Source organism: Berghia stephanieae, chromosome 3 (genome assembly GCF_034508935.2).
Source record: "Berghia stephanieae isolate SIO BIC M18660-M18661 chromosome 3, UCSD_Bste_1.3, whole genome shotgun sequence".
Lineage (NCBI taxonomy): Eukaryota > Metazoa > Mollusca > Gastropoda > Nudibranchia > Aeolidiidae > Berghia > Berghia stephanieae.
This window is the reverse complement of record NC_088362.1, coordinates 9,067,622-9,089,117: the sequence shown is the minus strand read 5'-3', so window position 1 is coordinate 9,089,117 and position 21,496 is coordinate 9,067,622. Positions and strand designations below refer to the sequence as shown.

At 34.9% G+C, this 21,496-nt stretch overlaps 1 protein-coding gene across 2 annotated transcripts in view; it reads right to left on the bottom strand.

Annotated features, from left to right (window-relative positions):
• Window positions 1–1,702: 1,702 nt before the first annotated feature.
• Window positions 1,703–21,496, bottom strand: part of LOC144967120 (uncharacterized) — a 107,339-nt gene continuing 87,545 nt past the window's right edge. Inside the window, exons 44-48 of one of the 2 annotated variants that reach the window (XM_078903965.1) lie at window positions 20,101–20,283; window positions 10,381–10,546; window positions 7,722–7,825; window positions 4,286–4,396; window positions 1,703–1,919 (exon numbers count right to left, since the gene is read on the bottom strand). In XM_078903965.1, coding sequence (XP_078760091.1) covers window positions 1,792–1,919; window positions 4,286–4,396; window positions 7,722–7,825; window positions 10,381–10,546; window positions 20,101–20,283 — 692 coding nt within the window. In that variant the 3' untranslated portion in view covers window positions 1,703–1,791. Of the gene's footprint in view, window positions 1,920–4,285; window positions 4,397–7,721; window positions 7,826–10,380; window positions 10,547–20,100; window positions 20,284–21,496 lie in introns of those variants that run through there. The other variant, XM_078903966.1, reaches the window with a different exon arrangement.

Sequence of the window (21,496 nt, the reverse complement as noted above, 5' to 3'; positions counted from 1 at the left end):
GCGTACAAATCAAAGGAAATATTAGCAAAAGTGTACATGTGATTTGTTTAACTCTAATATAATAAAGTTTTTATGTTCTTAAAGATCTTATAAAATATCGGTAATTTACGAGTAACTAATTGTTAGATGTATTTGACTTCATTTGAATTTTAGTGACCTCTGGTTGACCGTCAAGTAGTCGAATTGGAATTCCAATCGACCAAATGTTTTTTCAAAGATATCAATCTTACAAATTGTGAGGAAAAATAAACTTTTACACGAATGTGAAACAAATCGAGTTTGTTTATTTTTTTTCTAGGCAGTAACTCTACTATTCTGCTTGAATGACAATTTGACCTAAAAATAACAATGTTGGGATTGTATTCATGCGCACCAAAAGATTATTTATAATTGCTAAAAAGCTGTATTTAACACACTATTTCACACCAATAAAATCTGCGATCGTTGAATAGAATTTTTACTCAGCGATTACGTATTTACTAAGAAATAATAGGGTTTTTCAATGAGCGGGTTGGAATAATAATAGGGAATGAGATTTCAAAACAGATGTAAGAGTAGCGCCCCTTTGTTGGAAGTCGCGTCTTGACAACCGACAGACGCTATCGCCATTAATAGTACCAATCATTAGCGGGTATTTCAGTAAGTTTAGGAAGGGTTGTCTCATCGTATTGCATTATTTATCATTTTTTATTTTTTATTTGTAGTCTACATCATATTTTGTTAACATTTCATAATGGACAAACATAAAGAAAAGATCTACGTGTACAGAAATATGAATAATAAATTTTGCATTTGCAGCGCTTGGCTTGTAGTTTGTTTGTTTACAAATAACTTCTCAGCCGGTGACGTCCAATCAAGGGACGCTACTCTTCCGCTAATCTCTTTCCTTATATACGATTCTTACACTTACTAACACTTGCTTTTTGGAATTCCGAACGCGTTTCAAATCGCTGCTCGAGCTTGTGAGTGCGCATTGTGAACAATGTTCCAACTCCAAGACGCAAGAGTGATGTAAAATGCGTACCTGGCAGTAAACAGCGTTGTCTTTGTCCGAAAAAAGATTAATATCGCCTAGCAGGCGGCATGTCCCGTCCTACATGATAAATGTTGCTGATGACCAGGGACCCTTTGTAAAGCTGTTTGAGCCAATTTAGTGGATATTGCGCTATATATATATATATATATATATATATATATATATATATATATATATATATATATATATATATATATATATATATATATATATATATATATTTCAAAAAATTCCCTTTTTGTGTGCGGAAATTCCTCTTTCGGCATTGAAATTCCTGCGAGTGGTTTCTGAAATTCTTGTGGGTCAAATTGAAAATTGCAAATTTTACTATTCTCTTCAAATTATCCATACCCATATCTAAGAAGTTATCTTTGCCCATTGATTTGACTGTGCGTGAAAACGGTGCCTCACTTCAAAGTCGATTTTCTCAAAACTTGGTTTTACACATTCCCTACTTCAAACGGTCATATCTCGACAATGAATGATCAGAATTTTATCAATTTAGTATCCAATTTTAAAGCATAAAATAAACTATGATCGGGTACCAAAAAACAAAAATTGAAAAATCCGACTTAATACCGTTTCGAGGCGGACGGTCACTATTAGACTCGTTATATTTATATAGTATCAATTAATATGTTCTAAATAAATAAAGGTAGACATAGATTAGTTCAGATTTTATTATGAACATTTAGACAGGTTACACATAACACAAACATTCTGACAGGTTATGAATCTGTAGAATCCATCTTTCTTCAAGATGAGCCATTACATCTACCACAAGAACGACGACAATAGTTGTTGAGAATTTCATTGCATTCTTTCTTCCTGTGATTGACATAGTCCGAACAAGAATCCATAAAATCTACACAATCGGGTTTTTCTGAAAAAAATGAATGAATGGAAAACATGCCATTTGACAAAAATGTAATAAATATAAATACTAACATCTTATATGATGCATTAGGGGTACCAACAAATATTGTTGTTTTAAAAAATCAAACCCTCCCCCTCTCCCATCATTATCAACAAGTATCATTCATTCATCATCGTCATAACTATCATATCACTTCTAATTTTATTATCACAACGTACCCTACCTCCATCAATATCATCACTTTTTATAATCATAACTTTCATCATCATAATCATCATCATCATCATCATCATCATCATCATCGTCATCGTCATCATCATCATCATCATCATCATCATCATCACATCATCATCAATACGAGCAAGACATTATCAGAGGTTATCTGACTGATAATTGGGACGATGCTCATAACTATTTTTCACGAGTAGCAGTTCCCACATTTGTCTTTGTTTTTGATTCTTTACCCTGGATCTTAACATTTAGAACTCTTTACAATAATTATAAAACGAAACAAAATGCTTATTATGCCATTTGTTGGCTTTAATGTAAAGTTCAAAAATTAATTTTGATTCTAGTCATTTGAAGATTAAAAAATATTATTACGTATGTGTTCTTTAAAAAAACAACTGCCACTTCAAAGTTGGACAATCAAGTCCCAAATAATTCATTTCATGGCAATAAAAACAAATCCTAAAACTGACCCAAAAAAAAAAATGTATTGCAAATATAGATATTCACTCAAAATCACAGGTATCTATAAGACATTGAAATCAAAACCCTTTAATTCTGGAATCCGCCAAATGTTACCTAGCAGTTGACATGGCAGAGGACAGTACATATCATCTCAAAATAGTATTGAAACTCAATGAAATATCATCTCATATTATCAGATCACATCTTTGCATTTATTTAATTAAGGAATAACACTATTATTCTTTCCTCAAGTTTAATGGGGGTTTTTTAAAAGCATAATTCCCAAATTAAGGAGTGTGAGGCTTATGCAGTGTATTACTTTTGAATTGGGTGAAATGACTAGAATCCTATCAAATTGCATGAAATCATATTGCACTTGTGTATTTAGATGTCATATTTGTGACTCATGTGTCAGGACATTTTAGATTGTGAAAATCTAAATTATAGTCAGAAATATATGAGTCTTGCCAGCATGTTTATTTTAGAGAAAAGACTATAAAAAGTAAAACGTTAGAATTGTTGTTAATTTTAAATCTACATTTTATTTTTTCGTTTTCCCTCTGACTTAATCATGGGAGAGGCAATCACACCCAGCTGACTTGCTTGACTTTATGCCACTTGCCTCATACTCTTCAAACTGGGATGCCTAGGCAGATTCTCTTATATGGTGAGTGAAATATTTCCAATGATCAGGGTCTTCAACTAACTGGTGATCTTTGGTGGTAAGACATATTTCAGATCTCAGTGTTTGTCTCCAGACGTTCCATTCAACACGGTGTATATGGTTGTCAATGTGTATGTCTCTTTTTTTTTTTGGTAACTATTAGTCATTAAGATGACCATAGTGGCATTGTCTTGTTTGCTGTAATATTGTCATCTCATAGAAAATATATGACAAGAAAGTCTCTTAAACTGGGATACAATGCGGATTTTTACCATATTTTTGTGTAGAAACTAATTGCTATTTTGTTCTTTTTTTTTGGATCCAGTGGTAAATAATTTTTATCAATTGATTTCTATGATATGTGTTTTGCTTATTTACTTAATTCTGGACAAGAGCCCTTGTTCCGGAGTTATGATATATGAGACCCGCAGGATCGAATCTGCATTATGTTGGGATGGATTTCGTATTGAGAATTAAACTTATAGCCACGAGTACGAAACTTGGGATTAATTTCTGATTTATGATGGAGAATAAATACCATTTCTTTATTCAATAAAAAAAATAAAGATAAATTCGGGTTCATAGTTCTTATTACTTTTATTCTAAATTCACCTTGTAGAATCCAGTTCATCATAATTTGAAACTGTTTTGAGATGGCAGGTCACGAATTAAAACAAAATTGGAACAACTCAGTATAATGTCGGGCTTAGCCAGATTAAGAAAATGGATTCTACACCAAAAATAATTCGAATTACTACATTTAAAATCCTGAAAATTTGAGAAAGTGCATTATTTCTTCCCAGAAACGTAGACGTCTATATTAATTCGCTTGAAATTTTACAACTAAGAACTAGAAGTCACTATCCAGTATCTGTTGAACTTTATTATTTTGGGCGTTTCTCCTCTGTACATTAGTTGATATCCCTAAGTTTTCAAAGATTTTCTTAAATTAATTTATATGTGGATCTACATTGTAAAACTAAAAAGAAAGCATTAATCTTTCATCCACACTTACCAGCTCCGTTCAACTGACAGATAAAAGGAAAATATTTCTTTTCGCACCAGTCGCTATCCCAGTAATTATCCTGCATGGTAAAACAGTTGTCACCATCTGAAAGGTGTCTGGCTGGACGAAGAAATGAAATGCATAAAGTTGAAAATATGAATGCAGATTTCTTTACAAGACAGATATTAAGGCAATGATTTTGTGATAAATTTTATAAGTTCTTTTGATCACATTACAGTAGGCTACGGATAATACAATGCCCAGGGGAATAGGGGAAAAATAAATATTACCTAGGTCACTGACCTCACTTTTTGAGTCAACATAATAATAATACTTAGGTCAACCACCTGACATCAGTTGCACAGACTTTGAAGGGACTAATCAGAGACACAAAATGTTTGTTGATTGACCATCGGAGATGCAGACAAAGAGGCCATAGCTCCCTTTTTTTTACTAAAGATTTTTTTTTTTTTTAAATTCCCTCGATAGGAAAGCTGAAATGCGGAATGATTGCCTTAAATGAAGAATGTAGACCAATTAAGTGGAATTATTCCACGAAAAGCGGACGGGTAGGAGCCTCTAGGTCAAGGTCATGCTTCTTGTAAATCATCGAGACAGAAATGGCTGGTATGCCAATTTCCTCTGGGATGATTTTCTGTCGCATACCAGACTGTTCAAATGCATCGATCAGTTGAATCTTTCTTTTCAGCAATAGGTTTGCCATTGTAGTTGTAGACTGGACTTAATTCTTGATAAAATTGATACCAATTAAGAGAGTCATTACATCGGATGGCCTGGGATTAGAACAAAAAAATAAATCTTGAACTTGAAGTTGCGACGATGTAAAATGTGAGATGGAGAAATCAAAGTTAATCGATACTGTTTATGTAAATTGAGCACAGACGTAAGGCAAAGCTCTACGTCACATCTATGTGCGCCAATCGTTCGCGGATATTCTTAACCAGTGACAATTCTTACTGGTTGCTTTTTAAAACAATGTAAATACTTATTTGTGATTTTATTGTTTTCATGGGTGATAAGAACATCGACTTAAGCGCCATCGACTTATCTGGAGTTTTTAACAAAATAATATTATACAGGACGAATGGAGAGTGACCAAGAAAAAAAACTTAAACAACGCCGACGTATCCAGAGTGCACTGTATATATATATATATATATATATATATATATATATATATATATATATATATATATATATATATATATATATATATATATATATATACATATATATATATATATATATATATAATATATATCATGTGTGTGTGTGTGTGTGTGTGTGTGTGTGTGTGTGTATATATATTTTTTTTAATTATTTTTTTTAATTTTTTTTTTTTTATTTCCTTTTTCTTTGAATTGAATTGAATAAATTATTCATTGTCCGTAACAATACATATTATATATACACCTTTTATACATAACAACAACTAGTAACCATGACAACAAAATATAAAGTAATCATTTGAAAAGATAATGATGTAGATTTTCTAAATAAAATCTGATCTAAATTCAATAAGCCCCTTTAAGGATTTCACCAACATATTAATTTTTAAAAATACATTGCACATAAATTAAATACTATATATTATAAATAAGAATGGACATGTCTCACTGTTTTATTATATATTCAATATATGGGAACGGAAAACAGATCTAAACTAGTTTGAGAATCTGCCACCTTTGTCATAAGAGTCTCTCAAACCTATTCAAATCTTTCTCGGTTCTCATGTGCTCTGACAGATTAATCCACGAGACTGCAGCGGCAAAACGAAAGGACTGTTTACCGAAATGGGTTGTTTTGATGTTTGGGACATTTGCAGTATTGGTGTGCCTAAAATCATATTTTCTTTCTTTAAAATTGAATACATTTTCTAGAAATTTTGCGGATAATTTATGAAGAATTTTGAATGTTTATATTACCATAATAATTTGCATTCGTTTGGTTTCAAGGGGGATAACTTTAGCCTTTGTTAATAAGTCTTCGTGTGTGCTGGTATAATCACTGTAAATGAATCTGAGAGCACGTTCTTGTATTTTTTCCATTTTCTTAGTATTTGCTCTTGAGCAGAAGTGCCAATTAAGTGGACAAAACTTAAAATTTGATAAAATAAATGTATGGAAAATTGTTAGTTAATTTAGTTTGGATATGTGTCTTCCTTTCATGTAAAGCGCTTTGAGCACATTTAGTGGATATTGCGCTATATAAAGCTCAATTTTTTAATATTTATTTTCCTATTCTTTTTAACATGTTTAGTTTTTGAGAAACCGGCATATTTCCTAGAATGTCAAATTTTAGTTGGTAGTCAATATCAATTCCAAGTAACTTTCCCTTGTCTTGACATGTTTTTGTTTCTGAATCAATATTGAATACTGGGCACATATTCTGCCTATCTTATGCCTACAACTCGAGCCTGGAACTTGTCAGGATTGGCCTTCATCCAATTTATATGGAACGAATTAGGAAAGATCTGGCTCTCCTGCTCAAGTACATCAATTAGAGTTTTAAAATCTGTATGGCCGTAAGATAGTGTGTTATCGTCGTTATAATTATACATTTTTGAATCTTCTATAAATAAACATATGTCTGCTCATATCGTCCATCTCTTCTCACGTAACACTGCATTTTACCGTCGTGCCCATCAACAACACATGCTGATTAGTGAACAGGACTGTTGACAACTGATTCACCTACAGTGCCAGTGATCTTGTCTTATATGGGGGCGCATCAACAGTTATATGGCAACAATGCAGAGTTCGTGAACCCAGCATCCAACTGTATGTGCCTCCAGGAAAATTATCTGCAGTTGCAAGGTCTCCAATGAGTCCTGGCTTGAATAAAATAGACCACAGCATAATATGGGCAATCATGTCAAACAGTATATAAGAGTCGCACAACGTTTTACACAACAGCACACCCAAAAGAGTCAATTCAAATTTCACGGAATTGAATCATTATCAAAGACACAAGAAAAACAATTGGATCTTTCCAAAAAAAAAGGTCATGCACAGTCATGAATCAAATTGGGAGATCGACAGATCACATAAAATTTGAGAATTACGTCAAAATATTCAATAACTCGAATTTTAGGTGTCTCTATTAAATTTTGTAGATGTTTGGCTGTGTTGAATTATATTAGAATTCTTTATAGAGTTACGCTTTTTATGTTGTGCATATTTTGCATGTGAGTATGCATGTTGACTGTGTGAACGCTTAAGTACTCTTGGCCTTTAGGAACATTGTATGACGATTGTTTTTTTTTTTGTTAGTTAGTTACTAATAGAACTCAATCCGAGCTGATCGTATTGTATAGTATCTTAAAATTTACTCTATCATATTACTTGTTTAACAAAGTATGAGTTGAGTTATTAAAATATATATGAGTATACTCATTTATTCATAAATATATTATACTACTTACAATTGTCTTTCAAAAAGGTCAAATCAACAGGATTACCATCACTCCAATAGAATTTGTTCTCTTTTGGGAACCTCTTCACTCCGAGCCACATCTGGCGAACACCTCTGAGAAAAAGTAAATCATATCATTGATGTCTAATGTTTCAGATAGTGAAGTCAGTATTTTTTTGTTTTTCTTTCTCAATATATTCATCTTTCTTGTAATATAGTGAAGAAATACATCATGGGCCAGTGACTGAATAGTCATCAATTGTAGATCACTGATCCCGAAAGTGATCCATGTATAGGGCGCTGTGGACAAAGCCCAACTGCAATGATATGGAAATGTCCATTAATATAGACACCGACAGATATTGTAAGCCTGTTAGTATATAGCAGTTATTTACTTTAATAAAACAACTTTGGCTCATTGCAACTTATTGAGGGAATTTTTTAAAACAGAATGAAGAGCAATCCCCAATGTGCATGTGATATGCAAATGTGCTACATTACTTACTTATCCTTTTGGTGCTTAAGTTGCACATAAAGCCGAGGTGTTACAAAAATAGGTCCACCGATTTTGATGCCTAGGACAATATATCGATAATTATTGTATTTTGTCTTCCCTTTTTATTTTGGATCAGAGCATAAAATATACTTCAGAATGAGACTTGCATGTCTTGTTCCCCAATATATTTAAGTTTAACATAAACTGATCTTTCACAGTAAAGTAACTGATGTCAGATAAATTTCTTTTCACTTTCACATTTATTGCGAGCTCCTATCATCTCTCATATTTTCGAGATTTGATGGGCTTGATCTTCTTTGCACCAGGTCATTATACAAGTATTTAACATTATTTTTACTGCTTTCAAATTTTTCCCAGTTCTTTGGTCTGTTGCTATATTCAAATTCATGTCTACTGCTTCTAATCATTTCTCAATTTTTTTTTGGTTCCAGATTGTTATATTGAACGTAATTTCTATTGTTCATTATCTTTTTGCAATTCTTTGTTTGTTATATTCATTGTCAATTCTATTGCTAATCATATTTTTTGGAATTCTTTGTGCCAGTTTGTTATATTCAATATCATTTCTAATGCCTCTCGCACCAAGTTGATTCTGGGCATTGCACTTTAAGAAGCCATCAGTGGTGTGTGCAAGCTCACAACAGGAATCCTGCCACATACTTCGGATTTTTTGGAAATACTGAACTTGAACAAAATCAAATGATTGAGGTTAATTGTATTCAAAGCTTTCATGCTAAAGATACTGCTTTAAATGCTTTACTTGGAAATAAATATGTTGTATTTGGAAGGTAATCAAGAAGAAAAGTCCAAGCTTCTAGTTCATTAGTTCTTTTTAAACAATGGCAGTGCTATCAAGCTTCGATCTCAAAAAATACTTCAATAATGAGCTCCAAAGTTTCTACAGGGAAGAGAACCCCCTCTAACCAGGTGATTGGATAAAAATATATGTTGAATATCGCATCATGTTATGAGAAGTCGTGCCATTATGAAAATTGTTAAAAGAGGAGTATAGGATGAGAAACTTCTATTCCCATCCAGCATGACAACTACATCCTTAACTGCTTAAATTGCCTTAAGGGGGACCTACACTCCTCTAAGCTTGGTGAGAAGTTGCCAGGCTTTGATACCAGTAAGAGGAGACACTGGGTAGCTGCGAATCGGCTTCGGTCGAGGAGCTGCCTAACGGCAAGTGCGTTACATCGGTGGGGTCTAACTTCCTGTCCAATATGTCCACGCTGTGGGCAAGAACCCGAGACGGCAGAGCATATAGTCGAAAGGTGTGTTATGACGATGCTACAAGGCGGGTTTGCGACGGTGCACGAATGCGGACCGGACATTGCTGGTTGGGTCGATCGTCATAACATAATAGTGTGAACCATAAGAGGCTGCTGCCTTAATGGTTTAGCGCTAGCAAATGTCATAATGGTTTATCGCCTAGCTGTCTTAACGAATTTACAAATGTCTCATCTCCATCTAGAATGCTATGGTCTTCACCTGAAAACACTCCGCTCTAATTAAATTTAAATACTTATTTTATTGTGGGAGACGTTTTTAACACATGGTCTTCAGATATGGAACGACCTTCCCAAGGCCATTTCTGGAGAGTCATATGCACAGGATTTTAAATAAAAACTAAAATATGACATTTTTACAAAGACATATTATTTGTAAGTTTCTATCAATGTTTCACATTTGTTTGATTATCGATGTTCTCTTCTTTTAAATGTCTGTTTATATGTGTGCGTGTGTGTATGTGTTCGTGTGTGTGTGTATGTATGTGTATGTGTGAGTGCTATATAGATTGACATACTTGTAAATGTGAAGCGCATAAAGGATGACTGTATCACGGTTATACAGTACACAAATGCTATGTATTATCATTATTAAAACTCACTTAGATCCGTGTCAATGTGAGATTTAGCAGCATCACCAGTTAACTACCATCATCTCCATCATCATCAGCATCATCATCATTACATTTTTGTCATGCTCATTGTAATTGCTTCCATTAATAAAAGCACTAATACCAGCGAAAAAACTTTCATTAACAGTGATGGTAACATTCTCCTCTCTTCTATACTACAATCCTATATTTTTTCTCATGATACAAAACATATTTATAAATAAAAAAGATATAATGTAAACTACATACCCAATAGACCACCTAGAGGAAATAAAATGTTTCTCGCTATTTGATTTTGGCATAGCAATTGTGGCAGAGTATTTTTTGCACACTTTTTCAGCTTCTGAGAACTCCAAATACTGTTTGAAATAGCGGTAACATTTATCTTTGAATTGGGCCCATCCATCAGGGCAAGCTAAGGGAGAGAGGGAGAGAGAGAAAGAGAAAAAACAACATCTAACCAACATAACAAATTAATGAGAGAGTGAGAGAAAAAACTTCTAACAAACATAACAAATGTCATAAATCTTAAATAATAATTTTCATTAATGCGTCAATGACCTTTTCCGTGCTATATCTTGTCTTGCATCAAAGTCAAGTAAAGTGAAAATGGTGGCAATTATCACAACTTTGGTGTTCAGATAGCTCAGTGGTTGAGCACAGACCACACAAGTACAGGGACCTGTATTCGTCCTCAGTACAGTCAAAATAGTTTTTATCCCCCCCCCCCCCTTTCCCTTTCCCCTTCTCTGTCCACCCAGCAATGATTTGGTATCTGGGTTTGTTTACCCTTAACCTGCTGATTCCTTGGGCCATTTATGTAATCCCCAGTGCTAAGCAGTTTGGGAAAAAGTAAGGAAATCTGTGTAGTTTCCGTTAAAAAATGATTACTTTGTAATTAGGAGAGATAAATCGATGAAACTTTCAGGATGGCCAGACAGATAATTAAGCTACAAATTGAAATAATTAGATATGCAAATTGAGTCACATGACAATCGTGGCCATCTTGTACATATCATTAATATGCAAAAATTTTAGTATTGCATGATACTAAATGCCTTTCCTATTGCATGAAAAAGGGAAAAATCAAAGTTTTATCACGGAATAAAATAAATGAATGGTTAAACTTGGTGTTAAAATAACTACAACGGTTTTTATTTTATTTTTATGACTTTTTTAGTTGTTATAATGTAACTCTATGTCACGTGCGTCATGGGTAATGATATTGCCTAAATGTTTAAATTTCTTAACTTGTTTGGTGTTCCCTTCGTTGTTTGACAAGTGGAAGGTCGTGTTGTTGTCATTTTTTGAGACCACCGTGCATTTCGTATTCTTAACATTCAGTTTCAAGCCCCTCTCTTCATTTTTGCACACCAGTATATCTACTTATCTTATGCTATTCACATTATGCCTTCCAACGACAACGCCTTTCATATCTTCAATTTCTTTGAATATTATTTCACGATATATGTTAAAAAGGTCCGGTGATAAGACGCAACCTTGTCTTACACCTTTCTCGATGTTTAAGAAGTTTGATACACGCTGTTTGATTCCAGTATAAGTTTTTCACAAATCGAAATCTTTACTGTCTACAACGATCTTTTCTAAGATGTTGAAGAGCATTTCGCGTTGTACTGAATCAAATGCTTTGGATTAATCAATGAAGCATAGATAAAGTGATTTTTATTTTTTGATTGACCGTTGCATAAATGTTTTCAATGTAAAGATTTCATTTACCGTACCCTTTTCTTTAACAAAACCAAACTGCTCGACACTTATCTCTAGAGAGATCTTGCTTCTGTTCGTAAGTATTCTTGATATAATTTTTGTGGCCTGGCTCATTATGCTGATTGTTCTGTGTTGGTCATAGCCAATAGTTCCGTGCTTTTTGGTTATGGTAATGAATACGATTGTTTTAAAATATTAGACAGTTCATCCTTTTCGTATATGACTGTAGTATGATGGTTTCATACTTCTTGTATTTTTTTAAATAGCACTTTCTGTTATGGTCTCCTTCTATTCGTCTTGCGGTATGCTGCGCGCCGTCGCACTTAAGTGGGGAGAAAGGATAAAACCAGTGGCGCACCTCGCTTCAACGTCATTCGCCTCCCGACTCACGTCGGGGGCAATCCTAATTGAAATAAAACTATTAGATAGTAAGATTTAATAGTGTGTTATTTCTGTTTCTTTATTTGACAGGTATGTTGAACTTTTATTATTAACATTGTCATAAGCATTATTATTATTATTATTATTATTATTATTATTATTGTTGCTGTTGCATTTATTGTTTTAATTATTGACATCGAGATTTCTTATTTTATTCATATCATTTCCGTGGATTGTTAATGCCTTTGTGTAATGACAGTAAATCGAATACGTGCCAGTATAACTTGTATCTGTCATGAGGAAAATACTTAGTCTAATTAATTGATTACATGAGTGCTAGCAATAATCTGTTTATCACGATTACAAACTTACCACGATCTTTATTACTGGTGATTTGTAAATAATATCGGCCTACTCTAATGTTGTTGGTATAGTTATCCTGTCACTGTCACATCCCTTCCATCTATCCATCTATATCTCTCTGTATCTATCTATCTATCTATCTATCTATCTATCTATCTATCTATCTATCTATCTATCTATCTATCTATCTATCTATCCATCCATCCATCTACCGACCGACCTACGGACCTATCTATCTGTATACTTACTAATCTGTCTGCCTATGCACATATGTACCCATCTTTATATATTTACCTTTTCAATTACTTAGTATGAGATTACAGTTGGCTACATATCAATCTACCTAATAATCTATTCAACTATCTATATGCCTGTCACCTGATACACATATAGGCATAAGTACCTATTGTCTGACTAGCTGTATGCTCAGTTATCGGTCTGTCTGTCAAGCTTTCTTGGTCATTAATCGTTATAGCTGTATAATGTCCTGATGATGCCCTGCATCATAGAATTATACCAAACTTCTGAGATTGTTGGTAGTGATTTATATCTTATGCTTTTATGCTTAATGATGTTGGCATATTCGATGCCATTATCTCACTTGGTAAATATTCATGTTTTATTGATACATTCGATTATCATTATATTACTAATTTTGGCCGTATCGCCACTCGACTTACGTTGAGGGCTGAGTGCCAATCTTCATTTTCTATTCCATTATATAACATGCATTGGCCGTATCGCCACTCGACTTACGTTGAGGGCTGAGTGCCAATCTTCATTTTCTATTCCATTATATAACATGCATTGGCCGTATCGCCACTCGACTTACGTTGAGGGCTGAGTGCCAATCTTCATTTTCTATTCCATTATATAACATGCATTGGCCGTATCGCCACTCGACTTACGTTGAGGGCTGAGTGCCAATCTTCATTTTCTATTCCATTATATAACATGCATTGGCCGTATCGCCACTCGACTTACGTTGAGGGCTGAGTGCCAATCTTCATTTTCTATTCCATTATATAACATGCATTGGCCGTATCGCCACTCGACTTACGTTGAGGGCTGAGTGCCAATCTTCATTTTCTATTCCATTATATAACATGCATTGGTCATTCGCCTCCCGACTCACGTCGGGGGCAATCCTAATTGAAATAAAACTATTAGATAGTAAGATTTAATAGTGTGTTATTTCTGTTTCTTTATTTGACAGTGTCGCCCCTTCCTTAGAACCAATCACGACCCTGAGCATTGCGCGAGAGAAAAACTCAGCATATCTCTTGCGCAAAATAAGATCTTGTTTTGTTCTATCACTCCCTCTTCATTCGTCCCAAGCCTCAAGAAGCCTGCCACGCTGCCTGCCAAAATAGCGGCACTGGGAACTACACACATCTCATTCTCAACAACAAAACTACACCTTATTATCAAGAAATATCTCGCCACCAAACCTCTCAGAACAACTCCATACATCCTCCCTATCAAATCTCTCTCATTTACTCCATCGACTATATTACACCTTCCTCATTAAAAACTACACGTAACTTGAAGAAAACTACAAAGAGGCTTCATTATTGTATGTACCCCCTGCAACCCAAATAACAAGATACCACAAAAACAAGATTATTACAAAAACAAGATTATTACATTGGCGCCCAGCGTATGGGAAGGCCCGACACTTTGAAAATAAGGACCGCTTTGACTGTGCAATAGATGATAGCGATGTTGGCTGCATAGCAACCAAGAGAGGGATCGATGACAACCCTAGATAACAGTGATGACAACCCACGCTGAGACAAAGAAATGAAGTGAATGATCTGATGTGCGGTGTTAATCGTATTTTCTCTTAACAGTGAAAATATTATGTTTAGAAACATTCTTTACATCAGGCCTGATAATTTTATTTTATATTTCCTTTCATTTTTTGTTGTGTGTTTTAACGTGTCATTGTATTTCATTTCTTTTGCCTTTTGTTTCGCTGCCCGGTCTGATCAACCGAGTGGTGAGACATATTTGGTGTAAATTATTTACTTATATTTCCATCCCCCCCCCCACCACCTCGAGTACCTCCTCGTCCCCTCTCCACGTGAATATTTACCTCGTTTGTTTGCTTTTATTATTATGAATTTTTAATTTGTATTTTTTCTATCTTCCGTTACATGTTTTCACTATGCTCATTTTATAACAGCTCCATTTATTTGTTCTTGACACTTTGTCCATGCACGCAAATTTTATAGTGATTTTGTTTATGTTTATTTTGACTTGTACCTTTCTGGTCTGTGGGCAGTATCATGAAATTTATAACATATGTTTGCGTGTGTCAAGCACTTCACTCACAGCATGAGTGCTCAGAACACTTATCATTTTGTATGTTATGATCAGTAGAACGTAACCTCCAAGTAAATGGAAATAATAATACGTTTCCATCTTTCCTTCTTTTGGAAGACAGTTGTTAATGTTAGGTCATACTTTCTGGTTGATTGCGCACACTAAGACTCGCTGACTGGGTTAGGTGTCAGACATTCAACAACTCCTCTTTTTGCTTTTATCAGATATCTCAAGTATTGGATTCCAAGTAAATCCGGAAACAAGCCCTTCTGTCTCCCCTTTTCTCCTGCCTGCTATCAATTTCAGACAGGACTTGGTTGTTCTTTTGTTAGAGACGAAGTGTGACTTTTGAAAATGCATTTCTTTGTTTAGGGGCTTAGTTGGAATTCCGCATTCCGATTTTCTCCCCTTTTGGCTGTTCATTTCTTAATTTTATTTTACTGTGTACTGACATTCACCATTCTACGCGCCCCTCATCCCCCTCCTCCCTCCCTCCCCTCCCTCTTCCCCGTCACTTACTCATCACATATTGTTAATCACTTTTGCAGTGCTTACAACTCCCCCGCCCCCCCCCCCCTTCTCTCTCTCTCTGTCTCACTACCTGTCCCCCCCCCCCCTCTCTATCGCTCTCTCTCTCTCTCTCTCTCTTCCTCTCTCTCTCTCTCTATCTATCTATCTATCTATCTATCTATCTATCTATCTATCTATCTATCTGTCTATCTATCTCCAACGCTCTAGTAATATGGCTGAGTTGATTCAGAATTTGATCGACGGCATCGCTGCTCTGTCGAATGAGCAAAGAATGGAATTGCTCAATGCAGTGCAGGAAACAAAGAAAACGGAGCAACCTGTCAATGTCTCAGCCGTTAGAGCTGACGCTCCACGACTTTCCACCTTTTCCGGGGATGACGGGTCCCCTTCTCATTGTTCCTTTTTGCAGTGGAAACTGGAGGTTAAAGACCTCCAGTGCTCTCATATGTTCTCGGAACGCATCCTTGTGGCGGCCATGAGACGCTCTCTAAAAGGGCTACCGGCCGACCTCATTCTTCAGATGGGGGAGGAAGTGACCTGCGACGCGATCATTCAAAGTCTTGATCGACTTTATGGTAATATTTTGCCTTCTTCCGATCTCTTGCAAAAGATTGCCATCGCGTCGCAGGTAGAGAATGAAGCAGTCACAGCGAGGGCTGTTAGGCTTCAGGCCTTGGTGGCACAGGTGTCAGGCAAAGTGCCACCTCTCATTACTGCTGAAGGTGGAGCGGACATGTTGAGCGCTCATACATGATTGCATGGGCATTACGATAATTGCTATTTTATTAATTGCTATTATATTATTATCTTTTATGTATATTTTCCTCTTTATCTGGGATTAGTTGCTTATAGTTTATTAAGAAAATCGGGGACGATTTTTTGTCTTGAGGGGGAAGTATGTAGTATGATGGTTTCATACTTCTTGTATTTTTTTAAATAGCACTTTCTGTTATGGTCTCCTTCTATTCGTCTTGCGGTATGCTGCGCGCCGTCGCACTTAAGTGGGGAGAAAGGATAAAACCAGTGGCGCACCTCGCTTCAACGTCATTCGCCTCCCGACTCACGTCGGGGGCAATCCTAATTGAAATAAAACTATTAGATAGTAAGATTTAATAGTGTGTTATTTCTGTTTCTTTATTTGACAGGTATGTTGAACTTTTATTATTAACATTGTCATAAGCATTATTATTATTATTATTATTATTATTATTATTATTATTATTATTATTATTATTATTATTATTATTATTATTATTATTATTATTATTATTATTATTATTGTTGTTGTTGCTGTTGCATTTATTGTTTTAATTATTGACATCGAGATTTCTTATTTTATTCATATCATTTCCGTGGATTGTTAATGCCTTTGTGTAATGACAGTAAATCGAATACGTGCCAGTATAACTTGTATCTGTCATGAGGAAAATACTTAGTCTAATTAATTGATTACATGAGTGCTAGCAATAATCTGTTTATCACGATTACAAACTTACCACGATCTTTATTACTGGTGATTTGTAAACAATATCGGCCTACTCTAATGTTGTTGGTATAGTTATCCTGTCACTGTCACATCCCTTCCATCTATCCATCTATATCTCTCTGTATCTATCTATCTATCTATCTATCTATCTATCTATCTATCTATCTATCTATCTATCTATCTATCCATCCATCCATCTACCGACCGACCTACGGACCTATCTATCTGTATACTTACTAATCTGTCTGCCTATGCACATATGTACCCATCTTTATATATTTACCTTTTCAATTACTTAGTATGAGATTACAGTTGGCTACATATCAATCTACCTAATAATCTATTCAACTATCTATATGCCTGTCACCTGATACACATATAGGCATAAGTACCTATTGTCTGACTAGCTGTATGCTCAGTTATCGGTCTGTCTGTCAAGCTTTCTTGGTCATTAATCGTTATAGCTGTATAATGTCCTGATGATGCCCTGCATCATAGAATTATACCAAACTTCTGAGATTGTTGGTAGTGATTTATATCTTATGCTTTTATGCTTAATGATGTTGGCATATTCGATGCCATTATCTCACTTGGTAAATATTCATGTTTTATTGATACATTCGATTATCATTATATTACTAATTTTGGCCGTATCGCCACTCGACTTACGTTGAGGGCTGAGTGCCAATCTTCATTTTCTATTCCATTATATAACATGCATTGGCCGTATCGCCACTCGACTTACGTTGAGGGCTGAGTGCCAATCTTCATTTTCTATTCCATTATATAACATGCATTGGCCGTATCGCCACTCGACTTACGTTGAGGGCTGAGTGCCAATCTTCATTTTCTATTCCATTATATAACATGCATTGGCCGTATCGCCACTCGACTTACGTTGAGGGCTGAGTGCCAATCTTCATTTTCTATTCCATTATATAACATGCATTGGCCGTATCGCCACTCGACTTACGTTGAGGGCTGAGTGCCAATCTTCATTTTCTATTCCATTATATAACATGCATTGGCCGTATCGCCACTCGACTTACGTTGAGGGCTGAGTGCCAATCTTCATTTTCTATTCCATTATATAACATGCATTGGTCATTCGCCTCCCGACTCACGTCGGGGGCAATCCTAATTGAAATAAAACTATTAGATAGTAAGATTTAATAGTGTGTTATTTCTGTTTCTTTATTTGACAGTGTCGCCCCTTCCTTAGAACCAATCACGACCCTGAGCATTGCGCGAGAGAAAAACTCAGCATATCTCTTGCGCAAAATAAGATCTTGTTTTGTTCTATCACTCCCTCTTCATTCGTCCCAAGCCTCAAGAAGCCTGCCACGCTGCCTGCCAAAATAGCGGCACTGGGAACTACACACATCTCATTCTCAACAACAAAAACTACACCTTATTATCAAGAAATATCTCGCCACCAAACCTCTCAGAACAACTCCATACATCCTCCCTATCAAATCTCTCTCATTTACTCCATCGACTATATTACACCTTCCTCATTAAAAACTACACGTAACTTGAAGAAAACTACAAAGAGGCTTCATTATTGTATGTACCCCCTGCAACCCAAATAACAAGATACCACAATAACAAGATTATTACATGACATAAAAGGCTTCTGTCAGAATGTCTATTCCCAGATCGTCGAGGTCGTCAATCAAATCTATTGAGAAACTATCTTGGCCTCCCGCTTTCCCCCTTTTCATCTCTTTGCAAGCAGCGTCTTCTTCTTCTCGCATAATCTGGGGACCCGTGTTCAGAGTAGAGATTTCTTTATCTGACCACGTCCCACTTTTTTCATCCGCGTAAAGATTTTTTTATGTATAATGCCCAGTGTTCCGAAATTTCGTTGTTGTCGATAAGTATATTACCGTTTGCGTCTTTAAAGCATTTTATTGCCATGGCTGGGCGTTTTCCACTTAGATCTTGTATTGACTGGTAGAATTGTTTGGTGTTAGATTGTTTTAGTCTTCTTTTAGTAAAGAAATTTAAATATTTAGGCACTAGCATTACCCATGACGCACGTGACACAGACAATATAAATCAAAGAATAGCAATAACAAAAAACGTGTTCCATAAAATGCAACCAGTTGTGTCAAACAACAACCTTAAGTTAAAGACCAGAATGAAAGTATAAGTACCCTTTTATATGGTTGTGAAACGTGGACGCTTGACAAAGAATGTACGAGGAGGTTAGAAGCATTTGAGATGTGGATGTATAGAAGAATGTTGAGGCTATCATGGACAGACAGGTATACGAACGAGGAAGTGTTGGAGAAGGTGAGAAAGGGAATAATGTTGATCGACACCATCAGAAAGAGGCAGTTACAGTTTCTAGGACATGTGTGGAAAAAAGTTGGAATAGAAAAGTTGGTAACATCTGGGATGATCGAATGAAAGAGAGCTAGAGGGAGACAAAGCATGGCATATCTAAATAACCTAAGAATGGCTAAATCTGATTTTAAAAGCAACATAGATTTCATGCGCACCGCAGAGGACCGTGATTCGTGGAGACAGCTGTCCGGCAACGTGCTCAAGAGCACAAGTCATGATGAATGATGATGATAATGTAAAAATGAAATGAGACGATGGAGAAAAATTATGACGTATCTGGAGAACTAATCCCATGTTTTGATTGGTCATAGTAAAAGCCTAAGCTTTACGTTTCTGCAGATTATCCTTAATATTCATATCAGTCAACAAGTAATCAAATCATCCTCAATTTTTAAAAAATGTTTCCAAGTTACTCGTATGTATGAATGTGAATATAATATTATAATTTTTAGATTTGCCAGTAGTTCTGTGCTTGATGATACTAATTCAATTTGACTGTACAGAGCAATGTTGATCCCCAATCGTATATTTTTAAAGAATAGATTGGTTCTCACTTTTATCGATTTGACTTTTAAAATAATTATTGTATTCAGTACATCATTACACTTCAAAATCTAATTTTAGTCAAATTGGATGATTGCCAGAGAAAAAAATAATTCTTGAAAACCTACGTTATTTTTTTCACAAATGGTCATAGGGATGACTCATAAAAATTTTCCGATTTCGATATAGATAGTAAAATCAGATTTTCCCAAAAAACCAAAGGGATACAGTAAAATTAATTTATAACTTTCACTCACCTAAACAAGGAGTATTAGCTGGTGACCATTTCCCACTAGTCATGCAGGTTCTGGACACCTCAACAGAGGAACTTCTTGAACATTTGTAGGTGACTGTATCTCCCACTTTGTATGTGTTTTGTTTAGGGCTGGAAAGAACAGCATTTCTTACAGGTGTAGGGTGTCCACATCTAACATCTGATACTTTAGAGATAAAAAGCATTAAAGGAGGGTTGAATGAACAGTATGTTATTGGAATGGATGTCAAAATGTCATGTATAATTTGTTACAAAGAGATTTTTTTAAAACATCAAAAGGCCCTTGCCATGTGTAGGAGTAAAAAAAAACAGATTAGATATTGTTTAAGGTTTTATCAGACCAAAACTTGGGGAATCATATAAAGTGACAACGATGCTGCGAATGGTTTATTGTGTTTTACGTTAGATTTCAGAAATTATTTCTTATTTCGAGCAATTGAGTATTATTTATACTATAAAATGTTGAAATACCAAATGATATTTGCTTTAGATATATTTATGAATATTTAAAGCATCTTTATATTTTAAACGCCAAGGTGATAGGTTGATGTTGCTATGGGAGCCTTATTTACTTTTATATATCTGTACAATGTCAAGTGACAAAGACTGTCTTTTCATTTGAAAATGAAAAATTCTATTCGATTCTTTGTATTTTAGATTATTATTACTTATTCGACTGAATCAAAACACACATATCATAAAGAAATTACAATTCTATTACTGTCAACATCGGATTTTTAATGAATGAATTTAAACGTCAATATGAAAAAAAGCTTCTCACCCGGAAATAAAATATACAGATTACATCTCATGGCCTATAAATTGTGCATGGGAACCCCCCTTTAAGTTTGCATTAATTGCAAGATAGTAGTTGATTGATTACGCCCCTTTGTGTCTATTATTACTTATTCGACTGAATCAAAACACACATATCATAAAGAAATTACAATTCTATTACTGTCAACATCGGATTTTTAGTGAATGAAGTTTATTTAAACGTCAATATGAAAAAAAGCTTCTCACCCGGAAATAAAATATACAGATTACATCTCATGGCCTATAAATTGTGCATGGGAACCCCCCTTTAAGCTTGCATTAATTGCAAGATAGTAGTTGATTGATTACGCCCCTTTGTGTCTAAATATAGACATTTTTTAGACTACAGACGTTTATAAATAGGATATTTAATTTTTAAAAAACCATTATCATTGTAAGCACAGCATGAATCAGGTCATATCCATTTAACAAATTATCATATGATATTTGTTGGAACAGTTTTGAACTTGATTAATTTTACAGGAAATTTGAAATTCCATAGTTCAATTTGGTGAAGATATTTAAGATTCAAATTAAATTGAGCTTTTATTTAGCGCAATATC